This window comes from Onychomys torridus, chromosome 13, assembly GCF_903995425.1.
Source record: "Onychomys torridus chromosome 13, mOncTor1.1, whole genome shotgun sequence".
Classification (NCBI taxonomy): domain Eukaryota; kingdom Metazoa; phylum Chordata; class Mammalia; order Rodentia; family Cricetidae; genus Onychomys; species Onychomys torridus.
In genome coordinates, this window is record NC_050455.1 from 23,295,457 (window position 1) to 23,313,784 (window position 18,328).

Sequence of the window (18,328 nt, forward strand, 5' to 3'; positions counted from 1 at the left end):
ATACATAGGAAGAAAGGACAGAGCTTAGAACTTTGGGGACATGTGTATAGACCCCAGTTGTTGTGACTGGACAATGGACAGTGATCCAGGGGCTCTGGTCCCTGACCTTACTGTCTACTTTTCATTACATTTATTTATGTGTGCACTTGGGTGCGCCACGGTGCACTCAGGGCGGTTTCCAGGAGTCGGCTCTCTGCTCTCATGGTATTGGTCCCAAGGTTAGGTCCTCAGGCTAGGCAGCAGGTGGCCCTAGCCTGCAGAACCATTTCACTAGTCACCCACTGGCTGTTTTCGAGCAGAAAAGAACTCATTTCTATCAGCCGTTGTGAAGGCTCTCAACATGACCTCGGCTGACCTAGTACAAGCAACAGCCGTGAGGGAAAGGCAAGAGGTACAACAATGTCCCCCTTTCGTGTGACATCTCAAGGAGCTGTCCTGCAGCAAACTTAGGCCACACGGGACAGAGCCTCTCTGTGGCCTCTGTTCCTGCTGCCCCCTTTTCCCTGAAGACCTCCGGGGATAGAAATTAGACCGTTACGTTTAAAGTCCTAAAATAAGAAAGCTGAAGTTGTTATTTGTGATCATCCTCTCCATCGGGTTAACTGTTAACCCCCATTAGAGCAAGGAATAGCAAATAGTATTAATAAATAGTAAATAGGAATCGTAAAATTATTTCAGTTGTTGCCACAGAATGGGACTCTCTTCAGTACCCTCTGGAGGAAAGAGAGCTATTAAGAGGCCCAAAGAAAGGTCCTAAGCCCTAACAACGTACAAGGCCAAGAGTTAAGCCACTGACAAACCCCGCCCTGTGGAATTTCACACTGAGGCTCAGTATCAGCACACAATATCACCAAGGCTTTCATTTTTCTCTCATGCGTTCTGGCCGGGCCTGCTGAATCCACAGAATACAATAAGCTATCTACTTAGCTACAGAATTCACTACGGATTGGGTGGGGAAACAAAAAATCCGCTCTTTCCAATCCAAAGGAGAGAAATGTGGTAAGGGACAGGGGACAAAGTCTTGGTGTCTGACCAAGGAAGGTGTTGACCATAGATTTTGTCATATAAAAACCACATGTCATATTAAAACCACATGCTTTAAAAAATCATACAAATGGTTCTGGAAGGTCTCTTGAACAAACCTGCCCCTCCTACACTTGGCCCATCTAATCCCCTGGGGTAGTCTGTTAATGATACCAAAAAGGTGCAAATATTTCAGAGTACTAAGCTCTTCCTCCATCCTAGCATGCTGGTCAGCATGCGGATCTCACTGGAGGCCACTCAACAGTCTACCACATGATGTGTAGGTGAAGACGTTCTTCTGCTGATAAGCTGTTCTTTCAGGGAGGTGCAGGAAGGGCTGGTTAGCTGTCTTCATGGTACAGGGAGATGTTGAAAGGGCTGGTTAGCTGTCTTCATGGTACAGGGAGATGTTGAAAGGGCTGGTTAGCTGTCTTCATGGTACAGGGAGGTGCAGGAAGGGCTGGTTAACTGTCTTCATGGTACAGGGAGGTACAGGAAGGACTAGTTAGCTGTCTTCGTGGTACAGGGAGGGGCAGAAAGGACTGGTTAGCTGTCTTCATGGTACAGGAAGGGGCAGGAAGGACTGGTTAGCTGTCTTCATGGTACAGGGAGGGGCAGGAAGGACTGGTTAGCTGTCTTCATGGTCCAAGAAAGTTTCACACTCTCAGCACTGCTAATATCTGCTGTGGGATGGTCTTTCTGAATGCTGTGAATATGTGTTGCTACCATTGGTTAATAAAGAAGCTGCTCTGCCTGGTGGTAGCATATACCTTTAATCCCAGCACTCAGGAGGCAGAAGCAGGTCGATCTCTATGAGTTCAAGGCCAGCCTGGTGTACAGAGCAAGTTCTAAGACAGACACCAAAGCTACACAGAGAAACCCTGTCTCAAAAAGAAGAAGAAGAAGGAGAAGCAGAAGCAGCAGCAGCAGCTCTGGTCTATGGCAAGACAGGTTATAGCCAAGTGGGAAGTCCAGAGAGATACAGGAAAAAGGAAGGTGGAGTCAGGGAGACGCCAGCCTGCTGCCCAAGGAGCAACATGTCATCAGACCGGTAATGCCATGGCCACATGGCAAAACATAGATTACTAGAAATGGGTTAACTTAAGATGAAAGAGCTAGGTAGCAAGAAGCCTGAGCCATAGACCAAACAGTCTGTAACTAATATAAGCCTCTGTGTGTTTACTTGAGACCAAACAGCAGCAGGACCGGGCAGGACTGGAAAAATTCCAGCTACACATAACTTTGGAAGCTTCCCCATGCTTTGTAAGATTAGGCCAGTGACACCCACAGCATCTACCCACTAGAAGCCAGTAGCCTCCCTAGTGTTAACCACAGAAATGACTCTGGGGAGCCCAGGCGAAGGCTCAGAAGATAAAGAGCTTGCCACCAAGCCTGATCACCTGAGTTTGATCCCTGGGACTTACAAGGTGGAAACTCCCAAAAGGCTGTTCTCTGGCCTCCATGCACATGATCTGGCACATAATTCCCACCCGCCCCCGACTACACACAAATAAATAAATGTAATTAAAACTGTTAAATGACTGCAGACATTGCCAAGTGTCCCGGGAAGAACAAAGTTGCCCCATCTGAAAACAAGTCTGATCGTAGCTAATGTTAAGCGGCAGAAGTGACTGGAGACGTAAAGATCCAGAGAGCAGCCACAGAAGCAGCGCTGACAGCAGGCAGAGGTTAGATCTAAAACAAGGTGGGTGGGACGACTGTGACAAGAGAGAGTGAGGAGTGGTGTGATCTGAAAGCGTGAGGTTCCAAGCTTAGTGCTTTTAAAAAGATGAGGAGAAAGAAAAACCACGTGCAAAGAACACACCATCCATGACCACCCTGCCAAACAGGAACCATTATTTGAAAAGGAGGTGTAGCCGAATGCTGGGGGCGCACCTTTAATCCCAGCACTCAGGAGGCAGAGGCAGGAGGATGTTTGTGAGTTCGAGGCCAGCCTGGTCAGGCGCAAAGCTACACAGAGAAACCCTGACTCGAAAAACAACAAATTAAAAAAAAAAAAAGAAAGAAAGAAAAGCAAAGGAGGTGTGTGTGTGTGTGTGTGTGTGTAATGACTCAGCAGGTAAAAGCGTCTGCTGGCAAGCCTGATGTCCCATGTTCCATCCCCAGGACCCAAGATAGAAGGGACAAACCAACTCTTATAGGTCGCCCCTAACTTCTACATGATCACCATGGCATGCACGTTCCAATACATGTAAATATATGCACATGCACTCCTAAGAAATGCAACGTAATTCAAACACACACATCTACACAGCTAACCACCTGGTAAAAGGGTAAGCATATTGCTCCATGATAAAGCAATAGCCAAACACATGCAACTCCTGCATCAGACCTCCATCCAGTGCTGCATGCACAGACACACCAAGAAACAACAAAGGCCCAACCAACCACAGCGAGTATTCTTCTGACTGCCAGAGCTTCTGGGTGACTCTAGCTTCTTATTTCTGTCTCTGTGTTTGTACTTTTTAACCAGAAGACTTCTTTAGCTTATGACAGGGGTGAAAGGGGAGTGGGGGGCAGCATTTAAGAACTTGTTCATGTGTAAGTAAGTCTTGTGAATGATTCCTATTCAAGATGCCAATTATTCTGTCTCCAAAATCTAAGCAGGAAAGCTGCCTCGGCCTGGATGGGCAGTCCCTCTATGCCATAAATTCTGGACTTGAAAGGTTCAGGCATTTAGCCTGTGCCTTTACATCCTCTGGCCCTGAAAGGGCAGTATTCTGAGGAAACTGGGTTCTAAAATGTCCACTATCTTCAAAGAGCTCAGGACATGGGGAAATGCTAAAGCTGGAGGAAAATGCCAGTTTCCTCCGACTGCTAGACCACCTGTGATATCCAAATACCAGCCACATAATGGTGGGTATGTTGCTTTATGCTTTTATCTGCACATATAATTTTTTATATTGTCTACAGTTCAATACAGTTTTGTGGGTTTAGAAAACCATGAAATTTTAATAGCCATTTGTCTGTAGTTCAATGGGGAGAGCTGGCTTAGTGTGTGCAATGCCTTGGGCTCTATGCCAACACACATAAGACAGGCGAGGCAGCACATACCTGTAAACTGAGCATTCAGTAGATGGCTCAGGAGAGCAAGTCCATCCTCAGCTACATGCTGAGTTCCAGGCCAGCCTGGGCTACATGAGACTCTGTCTTAAAATAAACAAACTTATGTAGACACTCTGTCTATACTCTTCAAAGAAGTCCCTCAGTTGTCCATAGATATAAATATGCCAAATATAAACATGCTACCAGTATTTTTCAAAAGCATCTCTGCCTACACGTATGCAATGATTCAACTTCAAATCAATCAGAGAAATTAATTTGTATGGATTAGCTTGCAATCCAATCGCTTGGGCAGTTAGGGAGGAGAATCGAAACCACAAGGCCAGTCTGTGCTACACAGTCTCAAAATAACTGTATTAATATATAATATACAATATTGACTTCAAATAACAAACATGTTGTATTATTTTGTCATCTTTAAGCTAACTGCATCTCTAAAAGAGAATTTAAAGTTGGAAAATATGTGAAGACAAGAATTCTATTTACTTAGAGACTTCAAAGCGCCTAACCAATTCTTAGTACTTCTTCTGATACTCCTTAATGGTCAGAAAAAGTGAAATTAGGGAACACCTCATTCTTCCTTCCTCCCTTCCCGTCCTGATTAGGAACATGAAGTCCAGTAGCCCGGCTGAGGAAGTCTGCACAGGAGCATCCAGGAACTTCACTGAATGTTCAGCTAAGCTGGGTTTTGTGTTTTATTGAGCCCATCACTTCCTTGGCAGCCTCACTGATCACATGATCAATAGTTTTCAGTCAGTAAAAATAGTACCACAAGGCGGCCACCAGGGGGCGGTGGAGCCCACTTACACACACACACTATTGTTTGAGGGCCCAGGGCAGGGCCTCTCCCTTACAACCCAGGGAGTCAGGTTTGCTCATGTGGAAAGCAGTTTCCAATGAGGCTGAAGCTGGCCCTATTTTATGTATATATCACAGCATCAAACACAAATGCCATAGACATGGAACTGAAAAATACACTAGATAATACTGAGCTTCTTAATGTTTAGTAGATAAGACCCAGTCATATTCAGCTTAATGTTTGGGGGATGAAGTGGGGGAGGCGCGGGGGACACAAACACACACACACACTAATAATAATAATAATAATAATAATAATAATAATAATAATAATAATAATAAATAACAAGTAAAAAATGTAAAAAGGGAAATGGAGTTCATAATACAAAACTTCCCACAAAGAAAATTCTAGGCAGACAGTCTTAAAGCAGGTAAGCATCAGAGATACTTTAGCTACCCAGCACTCCACTTGGTTTGTGCTCTGCATCTCTCCTTCTTCTTCTAATAACACCCTTGGCAGCCTGACACCCATAACTACATGTAACACACACACACACACACACACACACACACACACACACACCTCTCAACAACAGCACTCAACAAGCTGTTCCTACCCCAGGGCTCCTCACCTGCATCAGGCTGCATACACACCCCACTATCAACAGTGAAATAACTTCCTCATTCCTTTACCCCTTAAAGCCGTTAAACTAAGATTCTGCTCATCCATTCTATAGTTACGTCCGAGTGTGTGAGTACATACATGGCCAATTCAACCTGAATTAGTTTGCAGTGCGTGCACAAGGCACACTTAGTCCTCTCAGTGAACTTTTAGGGAAAACTTTCCACTTTCCATCGTGTGCCTATGTGTTATTGTGTATACATGATTAAAATCAGATGCATTATGGGAAAGGGCTGTGCAAGGGGCAAAGGTCTACTTATCCAAATCTTCCGATCAAAACAGAGAACCTACACAAAACACACCCCGTGACCAAACTCCTCCTTGCTTTAGACAGCGTGTAGAAAGGCGCCCCAGACCCTTGAGTCCTGGGGCCCTTGAGCATTCTCACATGTGTGGCTCGCTGTCACCCTAGACTGTATATCTGGCCTGCCCTGTCACTTGGCTTGGAATAAAGTTACCACGCTACTTTGCCAATCTGTGCAGGTCTTTATTGCAAGTCCTCGCATAAGAAAGAGGTCGAGAACATGTAAGCATTCAGCCCAGGCCCCAACAATTTCAATGAAGTATTATACAAAATATTTAAAGAAGAAATAATGCTGATTTCATGTTAACTCCAAAAACAAAGAGGAACATATCCCAAATTATAATGTAACTTTGTTATTCCCGAACTATAATGTAACTTTGTTATTCCCAAATTATAATGTAACTTTGTTATTTAAAAAAAAAAACTGAAAATCAGAGTGCCACATTAAAAAGCGAATAAAATAAAACTGGACATGATAATATCTGCCTGTAATCCTTACTTTTGGAAGGTATAGAGGCAGAAAGCTCAGAAATTCAAGGCCCTAGGAACTCAGGAGGTTTCAGAAACAGGAGGATCTCTGTGAATTCCAGGCCAGTCTGGGTTCTATAGCAAGACCCATGCCAGGTCAGCTAGGGCTACAGAGTGAAAGCCTGTCTCAAAAGAAAAGAAAAAGAAAGAAAGAAGACAAGAAGGCAGGCAGAAAGGAATGAGTGAGTGCAAGGCCAAAGGCCAGCTTGAAGGTCAAAGGCACTACTTGAAATCCTTTCTCAACAATAACCAAAAAGTTCTGTACTAGGTATAAGGACACATGCCTTTAATCCCAACCCCTGGGAATCAAAGGTAGGCAGAGCTCTATGAGTTGCAGGCCAACTAAGCCTATATAGCAAGTTCCAGGCCAGTCAGGGCCACACAGCAAGACTCTGTTTTGTATTGCTTGTTTTAGATGTATTTACTTTAATGTGTATGTTTTGCCCATATGGATGTCTGTGCACCACCTGTATGTTTGATGTCAAAGAGGGTCAGAAGAGGATGTTGGGTCTCTTGAACTGGAGTTCCAGATGGTTATGAACTACCATGTGGAGGCTGGGGACATAATCTAAGTCTTCTGCAAGAGCAATAAGTGCTTTTAACCACTGAGCCATCTCTCCAGCCCCATGAGACCCCATCTTTTTTTTTTTTTTTTAATGTTCTAATCAAAAGCTAAGTATCTATGATTGAGGAATATCCCTTCAAATATATGGCACATGGGATCTATGCTGTAGCCTCCAGGGTCCTCTCCTGGCCTGTCCACCTGCATCCTCATCTTCTGGCTGTTCCATCAGCTTCCCACATCCACACGTCCCTGTTCAGACACTACTCTCTCCTCCCAGGAGTTAGGCCACCACACCATTACAGGTGACCACCAGGATCAAGAAAGGCTTTGCAGTTAGTCCCAGCTTACTTGAAACAGGCATGCTTGGCAAGTGGAGCAGGCATGGGTGGCCTAACTCTTGATTTGTAGACTAACACACACACACACACACACACACACACACACACACACACACACAAGCATGTAGGTACACCACTTCATCAGCTCACAGGAAATTGATGGGGGGGGGGGGGAGGCAGACAACTCACCATTAAGGGGTAATTGTGATCACACATGTCATTGCCTAGCAACAGGAGGGACAGGGAAATCTCAACACTGGGGATGTAATGAATCATTCAATGACCACTGCTCACAAATGGTAATTTAACAGGCAGATAGTAACGAGGGGTTCAATTTAGAACAAGACTTTAGAGAATTCTGTAGACACAAATCGGGCGAAGCAGCAGGTGTTTCTCCAACAGCCAGGCTCCAGAACAAAGGAGGCTCTAGTCACCTGCTTGGATGTGTGCATTTGTTGAAAAACAACACGTAAATGACAAATATGGGTTTTGATGCCCTTGTTCGCATGACATTCTGTTCTGCCCGAGCTCCAACTTCTAAGCCTTCAAAAACGGTGAATGAATGTAAGAAGGAAAAACAACAAATAACAAGGCTGTTCCCGCCTGAACTGAAGCCTCGTGAGGGAGCAGACCTGAGCCTCTCTCCACCTGCTCGGTCAAGCGCCCGGATTTGGAATAAAGTGGAAAAAGAAGCCACATACGAGCGAGATCTGTGTCTGGATCGCCTGTTGTTAGGATCCGCTTGGTTTTTTTCCTTCTGTCTCCTTAATACAGCTTCCCACTGAGGCGCTGAATCAACCATGTCATTCTCCTGCCGTATTCTGAAAAGACAAAGCAGGCATGTGGAGACCACGTCCATGCCGGGCATGGAGGAACTCACCTGGGATGCCAGCACTCAGCAGGCTGAGGTGGGGAAATGAGGGCTCTGAGCCACCCTGGGCAGATACAGAGACCCCGCCTCAGGGACAATGAAGAAATGTAAAGTTAACATCCACACGTGAACGAAAATGAAAACATAACATACTAAAATCTACAGGGGACACAATGAAGGCAGTCCTAACTCCTCACTCACTTGACCCTCGCTTTTCAGATAAGAGACCAGCAATCTGATTACATCATAAAAGCTGAGAATGAAAAACCCAGATTAATATATCCTGAAGTAGGTGTATCTACCTGTAAATATATACACATAAGTATACAATGTTCATATTAAGTCTATAAAAATAACTTATTTTAAAGTATGTCCTTATGATTTTCTGTAGATCCTTGGTCTGTTGTAAAATTTCTCTTTTCATCAATTTTATTGATCCGAGTCTGCTGTCTTTTGGTTAATCTGGATGAAGGATTTGGCAATCTCGTTAATATTTTCATAGAACCAGCTCTTCTGTCACTGATATTATAGTCTTTATCACTTCTCTCTCACTCATATCAGCCCCGACTTTGATTCTCTTCCTGTTTACTACTTTGGGGTGTCGTCTGTTATGTTTTCCCGAAGCTGTCAAGTGTCCATTCAGTTATTAACTTGAGCTCTCTCGGGGTTTGTTTGTGTAGGCAGGAGAGCCATAAACATTCCTCTTAGGACGCCTTCACTGTGTCCCACAGATGTGGGAAGGTTGTGTTTCCATTTCCATTCAATGCCAGGAATTTCTAACTTCCGTCCCCATTCCTTCTTTAACTCACTGATCATTTAGTGGTGTGTTATGTTCTCCATGAGTCTGTGTACTTTTTGCAGTTTCTGTTGGGGGGTGATACCCAGCATTCTTCCACTGTGGTAGTAAGAAGGATGCAGGATTTAGTTCACTTTTCCCATATTTGTTAAGACTTTCTCTGTCCACTCTCTGTGGAGGTGTTGGAGGAAGTCCCATGAGTATGGAGGAAACTGTGTATTCTTTAGTGTTTGGGTGAGATGTTCTGTAGCTCTTGGGCCCATCTGATTTATAATGTCATTTAACTCCAGTCTTTCTCTGTTTAATTTCTGACCAGTGACCTGTGTATAGGTGAGAATGGGGTGCTGAAGTCACCTACAATCACCTGTTGGGCTTAATCTGTGGTTTTAGATCTAGTTTTACAAAGGCGGGTACCCCCACGTTTGTTGTGTATACGTTTACCTTGTAATATCCTTTTAGTAGTTCCATTGGTGAATATGACGTGGCCTTCCTCATTTCTTCTAATTAGTTATGTTTTGAAGTCTACCATATCATTTCTGTTGATTTCATGGTATTGTGTTAGGCCTCTTTTGATTACATGTACAAGAACTGTTTGTTTATTTCCCGTGAACTCATGTGGCTGAATCGTCGAGCAGGCCTTTGTGGGGTGGGAAGGAGTGGACCTGGCTGGTAGTGTAAGGGAAGGAAGTCGCAGGGGAACCACACAGGCCTATGGCATGGGAAGGAGCTTATCATGGTAGTTTGCACAGCTTGAAGAACACTGTTCTCAACTTGAACATCTTCTCATTGCAGAGCAAATTAGAAATGAACACACAGGCTGTGGACATTAACATTAGAAATATGAGAAAGTATATAACCTGAGGTCACCAGGTCACCAACCATCCTTTGAAACTAGCACCTCCACTTAACAGCATCATATAGGAACGTATGCTTACTCATGTACATGTGGGCACATGTATATTTTCATGGCTGCACCTATACCTACAAGCCTTCCACACTAAACAGGACAGAAACCCACCAGGCTTGCCGGGAGTCCTGAGACACTCTCAGGACTGAGGGATCAGGGCTCAGTAGATGCTGTCAGAGGGAAAGGATCAGGTCAACAGCAGATCTCCCTCCCATACGAGCTCACACCTTGATTTCTGGGTTTAGGATTAGATGTAAAATTCTGGATGGACTTACTGTACATGGGCAAGCTTAAATATCACTACACATTTTGCTATCAGGAAGTCAGGACCTTCCATTATCTCGAGCTCAATTCTCCTGGCAAGGCTGGGATGACTTGTCCAGTACATATTTTCCTCTAAGTGTAGACACTTAAAAGGAAGACAGATGCTGTGTGCATATTCTCATGCACTGTAGAATTCAGAAGGTTAGCCATCACACTCAGATGATTAAAAAAAAAAAATACTGGCCAGGCATGGTGGCACATGCCTTTAATGCCAGAACTCAGAAGGCAGAGGCAGGTGGAGGATTTCTGTGAATTTGAGACCAGCCTGGTCCAAATCGCAAATTCTAGGCCAGCCACATACACAATAAGAAAAACAAATCCTGGAAACACACATGTGGATTTCCTTTACCTTGTCAGTAAAAAGGACTAAATCAAAATGAATTTCAGATTATACCATGTACTTTTATTTTTTAAACTGCAAAGTCTCACATAAGGCCAGTGAAATCTTATGCCTTCAGAGCCTCACGGCCCAGGTGCTCTGAAGACAGATGCCCTCTACAGGTGATGCTGTTTCATAAATATTCTAACAGATACATTAAAAATGCAAGGCTCATTGCCGAGTCACAGGACAAGCAGTCTCCTGAGCAATGCCGGTGTGGACACCCAAGTCCAGCTCGTAATGAGGTTTGAAATTACATGCTTACAAAAGACCTCTGCTTAATGATGCCTGATTACAAGAATCAAAGTGTCATTTCTTCCATTACTGAACTGTTCCAGAAGACACGGGCATAATCTGGGAACAGAAAAACCCTCGCACTTAGAAGCAAGGATACTTCAGCACTCAGTCCTTAAAGGCGGAAGTTACCTATTCCTCTTTTAAAAAAATCATTAGCAAATAAAGGAAATATTTATGTGAAAAAACATATCTCCTATAATGACTTTTTTCCTCTCTTGAGAGGGTTTCGTCATGTAGTGTGCACTACTGATCCTCCTGCCTTGATCTCCCAAATGCTGAGAATACAGGTATGCACCACCTCTGGGCATGATTCTGAAGTCTTGTTTATTTATTGGTGTGGAATATGCAAGTGGTTTTCACTACCTTCCATTAATTCTAATAGAGGGATTTACATCATCAGGAGTAGAAATATTAATAGAATATTAATAGAAATATTAAAAGCCCTGAACTGACACACAACCTTTTAAAAAATCACAATCAGGAAATTATCAAAGGGGGAGGGGGTCCATCATCATTTACAGTGCAGATCTAGTCACCTCAAATGCTACAAAAGATGTAAACCTCAAAACCTCAAAACCCAACACCTTTCCTGCCTGAATCTCTCAGTCTCAAATCTATATTCGGCACAACTTGTCTATTTCTCCACCTGAGAGTTAGGATATGTGTGGGAAAACATATCCTAACGAGGCTTTTGTTTTAAATTAATGTATGGGAGAGAGGGAGGTGGGGGAGGGAGAGGGCCTGGGTGGTGGTAGTACACTCTCTCAATCCCAGCATTGAGAGGCAGAGACAGGCGGATCTCTGAGATCCAAGCTAGCCTGGTCTATAGAGTGAGTTCCAAGACAGCCAGAGCTACACAGAGAAACCTTGTCTGGCGGGGGGGGGGAGTAAACAGGGAAAAGGGGGAGGTAGGGGAGAGGGAGAAGGGTTTTAAATAGAGCCATTTCAACAATATTTCAGGGCAAAGGAACTCTCACCAGGCCTCCACAGCCCACCTTTTCCTAGGTGACCCTTGCAGGTGAGATCCTGACTGTATTTGACACTTAATTAAAGTGTGCTAAGGTTGTAAAGACGGAGCGCCACATAACCACTGGATAAGGAAGTGAAGATAACAGCAGTTCTTATTCTTTCCTGGCTCCTCAATTAGAGCCCTGCCTCTTCCACACAAATCCTCACATTACCAAATGAATTCTTACACAAATCTCCCGGGCTCTCCTCTGTCCTGTCCTTTATCAGTTTTGTTCTTAATGGGACCTTCCTTTAGACCAGCTCTTAATTCCCTTCTAATTCATTCAGATGAAGGCCACGTTCAATGCTGAACCCGAAGTCTTTCGGGGCAAACGCATAAGCCCGCTCTTGAGTTCTGTCTCTTTCCCGGCTTGGCCTCTACCCAACTTGGAGACTTTGAGCAAACCGCTTATCTCTTTGGGTCAGGTCTCAATTTGCTCACGTGAAAAACTATTACAAAGATCTTTTCTATCTTTAAAACTCAATGTTTCTCTACTTGTGTTTTATTTCCAAACCACCAGGACTCTGAGGCAAAGCTGCCTCTTTGCCTGCAGCGTAACATCCTAGACAATTGCTTTGTGTGACCGCGCCGCTGCTAAAATTAAATCACCAGCTCCCAGCAGCCTGGGAACTTGTGTTCCCATTCAGCTACACTCATTTTTCCCCTCACCTGAGAGAAAGCAGTCTTCTCTTCTTATTTATGTCAGTGTCTTTGCCTCCCTGGGGAAATTTATTCATCCCAGCATCTATTGATGTATTCTCTGAAGGCCAGGAAACAAGAACTCCATTTGCTTCCCCAGCCTCCCCAAGCCATCAAGAGATTCCTCTTATTTGCTCCGAAAGTTGTTTTACCTTCTTCTACATATTCCTCCTGCCCCCGCTACCACAATGGATGACCTCTGACGCAGCCTCACGCTGAAACCCTCATGTCTCCATGATTTAAAAAGCGTGCCAGCTTTGTTATTTCCACAGACTGTCAGCTGGGACCACACTCTGGAGCCCCACGTCATCCATAGCACAGGTCCACATCTTGGTATGTCCTAGTAAAAGAGAAACCAGAAGTCCTGGTGTCTGCGGCATGGTGACCGCAGTCTGTCTGCACCAGCTGGCTATGAACTGTCCCCTTCATAGCTACAGTTTGTTGTTGCCTTTACATCAACGGCAGCACATCAGGGAATGTTTGCAAGGAGGATGACTCTTTTCAGGTTCATGGAAGGAAGCCTGTATGGTTTTAAATTTGCTGACATCCCATGTGCATTTTTCCCTAGGGTTAGTGAAATAGCAGCCTCCTGTGTGTGTATGGGGGGGGGGGGCCACTTACACACATGTACGAGCCTCTGCACATGCTCACGGAGGACAGGAAAGCACATCTGGCGGTGCCCTGCTCTACCAGTCTCCATTTTATCCCTCTGAGACAGGGTCGCTCACTGAACCTGGAGCCAGTCTGGTGGCCAGCAAGCCCCAGAGAGCCCTATCTCCACCTCCCCCCAACCCCACAGTACTCAGCCTATAGGCATATGTGCAGCCACATCTGGTCTTTTATATCGGTGCTGGAATCTGAACTCAGGTCCTCATGTTTATGCAGCCAGCACTCTTTTTATTCATTTATTCATTCATTCATTCATTCATTCATTTTGAGACAGGGTCTTTCTATTATATATCCCTGGCTGTCCTGAACTTACAATGTAGACCAGGCTAGCTTCTAACTCACGAAGATCTGCCTACCTCTGCTGGGATTAAAGGCATGCACCACCACATCCAGCTGCAGCAAGCATTCTTACTCACTGGGCAATCTCCCCAGCCATGCCTTTAAAAAAACCACTCTCAGGACAAAATCCTGATCATGATCATGACTTTCTGTATTCACCATACTCAGTACTCAGCTGTCTTGTCTGTTAGGTCAGTGCTGGGTTTCTGCCACAGAAACATGCTTCTTCCTTAAGTAGAAAATAATACTAAAGCCCTTATTGCTCACATTTAAGACTATCTTAAGCTATTCTTCAGATACTACTAGACATCCATAGACTAACAGGCTAACCGACATTAAAAGCCAGGAACAAACTCCAATAGATTCAGGCCAGAATGAACTCATGTTTCTAACCCTGACTTCATTTTTGTTCGAGGGAGACAGCTCCACTTTCCATTTCCTCCAGGGCCTCGGGAGAACACGGGGCAGCTGAATGTTCTCATTAGGTTAACAGCACCTGCCTGTGCAGGACACTGTCTCCATTCCATGAGGCATTATCTCCTGAATCTCTGACAACTTCCTGTGGGGAAGACAGAGCCGGAACCCTTTCCATCCGATCCCGAGAATGGAAGATTCAAAGGGTAGAGTGACCAGGCCACAGCCACAGAAACCTCTCAAAGCAGGACCATTTTTAGAACATAGGAACACACACGTTCACATACATGACTACTGTTTGTGATGCAAACTCCCAGGGGTAAAACTCGGGAAGGGTTCAGCAGTTGTCCTGCTGCAGACTGCTTTTCCAAATCCTCAGAAACCGCTAGCCCTCTCCTCTTGCCTGCATCTCTAGCCTCTCCAAACCCCCCACTTTTGGACTCTCAGAACCAAGCAACACATCAAAGCCAAGGAGGCAGGAATCCATAGACCATCCCTCAGAATGTCCACACCAAGAGCAGGATGTTCTGCGGCTTCTTGAATGTGAAGAATGTTTTTATCAAGCTCGGGGCATTTCCAGGGAAAGCTGGTGCATAAAAGGCTTTATTCCGCTCAGCCCATGTCCCAGGTCTCTCTTCAGCACATGTCACAGACAAGTTCAGGGTGCACGTCCCCTGTGCTCAAACCTATAGCGGTAAACTGACTGGTCTTGTTTTTACTTTTTAAGTTTTTATTAGCATATACTAATTGTAATTAATGGTTTCATCATGACATTTTATACGTGCCCATGACGTCTTTCAATCATCCTCTCTTGCTCCTCTGACCCTCTCACTGATCTCCTTCCTCTTGTCAATTACTGACTGACCTTTCTGATCTCAGGGACAAGACTGGAAATTCTAGCCAATTAAAACAAGTACAATCTAATATTCACACGGATCATTAACTTCTAAGTGCTAGTATTGTGACAGGCTCCCAATGTAACGATCATAACGAGATCAATTGTTTCACTAATGGGAACAGCAAAGGAAGCCCTGACTGAAGCTTGAGCAGGCTGGGAGTGAGCTCAGCTGACTCAGTGTTTGCTTAGCACACATGAGGCTCCATCTCCTGCACTTCCTAAACCAGGCACGGTAGTGCACACCCACAATCTCAGCGGGGGAGGGGAGTGGAGCCGCAGGACAATCAATTCAAAGTCACCCTTTGCTACATGCGTGTCTGAGGCCAGGCCGGGATACCTGAGATCTTGTCTCAAAATAAAAAAGTAAGGGTTGGGGATTTAGCTCAGTGGTAGAGCGCTCGCCTAGCAAGCGCAAGGCCCTGGGTTCAATCCTCAGCTAAAAAAAAAAAAGAAAAGAAAGAAAGAAAGAAAGAAAGAAAGAAAGTAAATACATAAAGAATGAAGGAAAAAGAAAGCTTAATAAACAGTTTAATTCTTAGTCCTACCAGTAAACTGAAACACAAATCTCACTTTCCAATGCCAATCCTTCACTATTTAGATCATAACCAATACATCATACCTTCTTGGGAGACATCACATAAAAACGCTCAAAAATCTATAGAAAGCTATAGATAACTACCGCCGAGAAACTGTGTATCCGAAGCACACACAAGCGATGAGGCCCCTGAGAACCAATGCAAGGGTGAGGATGAGAAAGCATGGTACAGACCAAGTGAGGTAGTGCATACCTCTAACCCCAGCACTTAGGAGGCTGTGTTGAAAGTAATCGGGACTCTAGGAACACGTGGGCCTATCAGCCATAACAGGGAAACCAGGCCCAAGAACTGACTGGCGGCATCACATTGAGGGATAGATTCTAGAAATGGTTCTAGAACGGGCTACAAAGGGTTAAAAAGCCACAGCAGGGTTTGCGGAGGCCTGAGAAACAGAAGCTGATAGGGAAGAAGGGAAACAACAACAACACTTTATTTTGAGTCTCTATGAGCTTTATCTACCACTCCGCGGCACGCACACACATAGGTAGGAGATTAAAAATCTAAAAATCAAGGTTCTTGCGGTGATGTGCAATGTGTGACCTGAGAGCTACTATTAGCAATTAAGACTGGAATGAAAGAACCGTGTGTCTCGACAGGCTGTGGAGGAAATCAGCACTGCTTGGCAAACCGCTGCGGACAAAATCCACACAGCCTATTTATCACTTAATAAACTCTGCCTTCGAGGAAAGACACAAACATGTTGGTCTGCTCCTGACATAATGTCCTCGTGCCAATGCAGTGGGAGAACCCTGCACCACACAAGGAGATCCTGTTTCAAAAAACCAAACAGAAGGGTGTCTGCTAGACTGTTAGCTGAGGACGTAAAGTTAGGGCAGGTGGGAGGAAATGAAAAGCAGAAGAGGAGAGGAAGGAGGAGAGGGCAGCTGCAGGAGCAGGGAGTCCAGACTGGGACTGGACTGGGACCCTGCACCCCAGAGCACGCTCACCTCAAAGATCCCAGTTGATCCTACATTCAACAAAACACATCATTATCATATCCCGTGCCCATGTTAAAGACCCAGAATACTAAGAATTGAGATGGTAAATCAGATGCCCAAGTATCACCACAGTGGAGCCAAGATGTTGACAAACTGTGGGATGTCCCGTCACAAACCAGTGGCTCCTGTGCAAAGAAACGATTCAGGGAAGACAGGACAGGAAGCTCAGAGAAGACGAGGAAGGAAAAATCATAAAACACAGAGAGAAACAAGAAAATGAAGAGGAGATGATATAACGAGAGAGTCGAAGTGGGAAGGAGATCATCGAAAATTTGCCAGGAGTGGTGGCACATGCCTTTAGTAGGAAGGAACAGGTGGATCTCTGTGAGTTCAAAACCAGCCTAGTCTACATGGTGAGTTCCAGGACAGCCAGAGCCACACAGTGAGACACACACCCCCACCTCCCCACCCCCCCACCACCCCCACCCCCCACCACCCCCACCCCCGCTGCCCCGTCTCCAAACAAACAAACAATAAACTTTTATGACCAACTTCTAGCTGGCTATAAAAAGGGAGTGAAAATTTGCCCTCTCCAACCTCTCCGCCTTGAAGGCAGTGGGATACTCACCGGCATTATGACGGCAGCCATGAAGAATAACTGAAGTGGAAAGGCATGGAGACGCCGTGAATGATGCCAGCATAAGGAGGGTGGGCCCTTGTGCTGTGAAGGAACCTCACAGAGACACACCTGTAGGAAGGACCTCCTCCGTCCGCATCAGTTCCGAACCCAAAGGGCCGTGTGGACCTACCTTTCCTTAGCTGCATTGTTTTCAATTGTCAGAGAAGTCCTTGCATCTAGTATTCCTCTGTTGGTATAGATTTTGTCTTTTTAAGTGGTGCTAAAAGCCTCTTCTGGATGAACTTCATTGTAAACATTATTTGTCTTCACACGTAACCAGGGGTGTTAAAATGTTAACCCCGAAAACAATAAAGTAGAAGTAAGCCTCAACGGTCAAGTTTCTGTAACAAGAGCAATACCCAAAACCCCAGCATTCCCAGAGTGGCCTCAGGCCTAACCATGACTTCCTGGCCGGAGATATAGCTCAGTTGGTGGAGTAGTTGCCCAGCATGAGTGAGGCCCTGGGTTGGTCCCCAGAAGGCACATAAAGGAGCAGAATGGTGAGGCATGCCTATAATCTCCGCCCTTGAGAGGTGGAGACTGGAGAACAGAGACTGAAGGTCAGCCTGTGCTACAATGCAAGTCTGAAGCCAACGGAGCTTCATGACACCCTGTCTCAAACACGCCAAGAGGGGATTCCCTTTATATATACAGACATACATATCTGTAAAATCCAGGAAGAAGGTAGAGGGAAGTAACCAACATCTGAAGACCAGGTACAACCTCCGGAAGTGAAACTGGTTCTGAATATCCACAGGACCCACAGATATTTGCACACTAGCTTCTCCTCTCCTCAAGGCTACAATTCCATAGTAAGAGGGGAGAGTGGGATACGTCGGGAACAGGTGCTCGTTTCAAAGATTAGAAAACACTTGGGAGATGGGAGAAGTACAGCCCAAACTAGTAATATGTGAGAAATACATAAGGAAGGCTGGCCTTTACAAGCTAATCAAAGCATAAAAAATTCAAATTTGAATGGAGGTACCTTGGGAGGTGAATAAAGCCGCCCCCAGAGGCCACAGGTTATTAAATGAAAATACCAGGGCCAGAAGTGGGCCCATCTCCCTACAAGCTGCTAGTCAGGGAGGACCCTCACAAACACACACACACACACACACACACACACACACACACACACACACACACACACACACACACACAAACACACACACTAATGGTAAATTGCCATTG

The 18,328-nt window shown here is 45.0% G+C and overlaps 1 protein-coding gene across 4 annotated transcripts in view; it reads right to left on the bottom strand.

Moving 5' to 3' along the window:
- Epb41l4a (erythrocyte membrane protein band 4.1 like 4A) overlaps positions 1-18,328 on the bottom strand; it is a 204,375-nt gene that overhangs the window by 6,830 nt on the left and 179,217 nt on the right. For 3 of the 4 annotated variants that reach the window (XM_036204697.1, XM_036204695.1, XM_036204694.1), the window contains one exon: positions 8,024-8,143. The exons of the other annotated variant lie outside the window; for it this stretch is intronic. In XM_036204697.1, the coding sequence (XP_036060590.1) occupies positions 8,024-8,143 (120 nt within the window). The remainder of the gene's footprint in view (positions 1-8,023; positions 8,144-18,328) is intronic. 4 annotated transcript variants of the gene reach the window in all.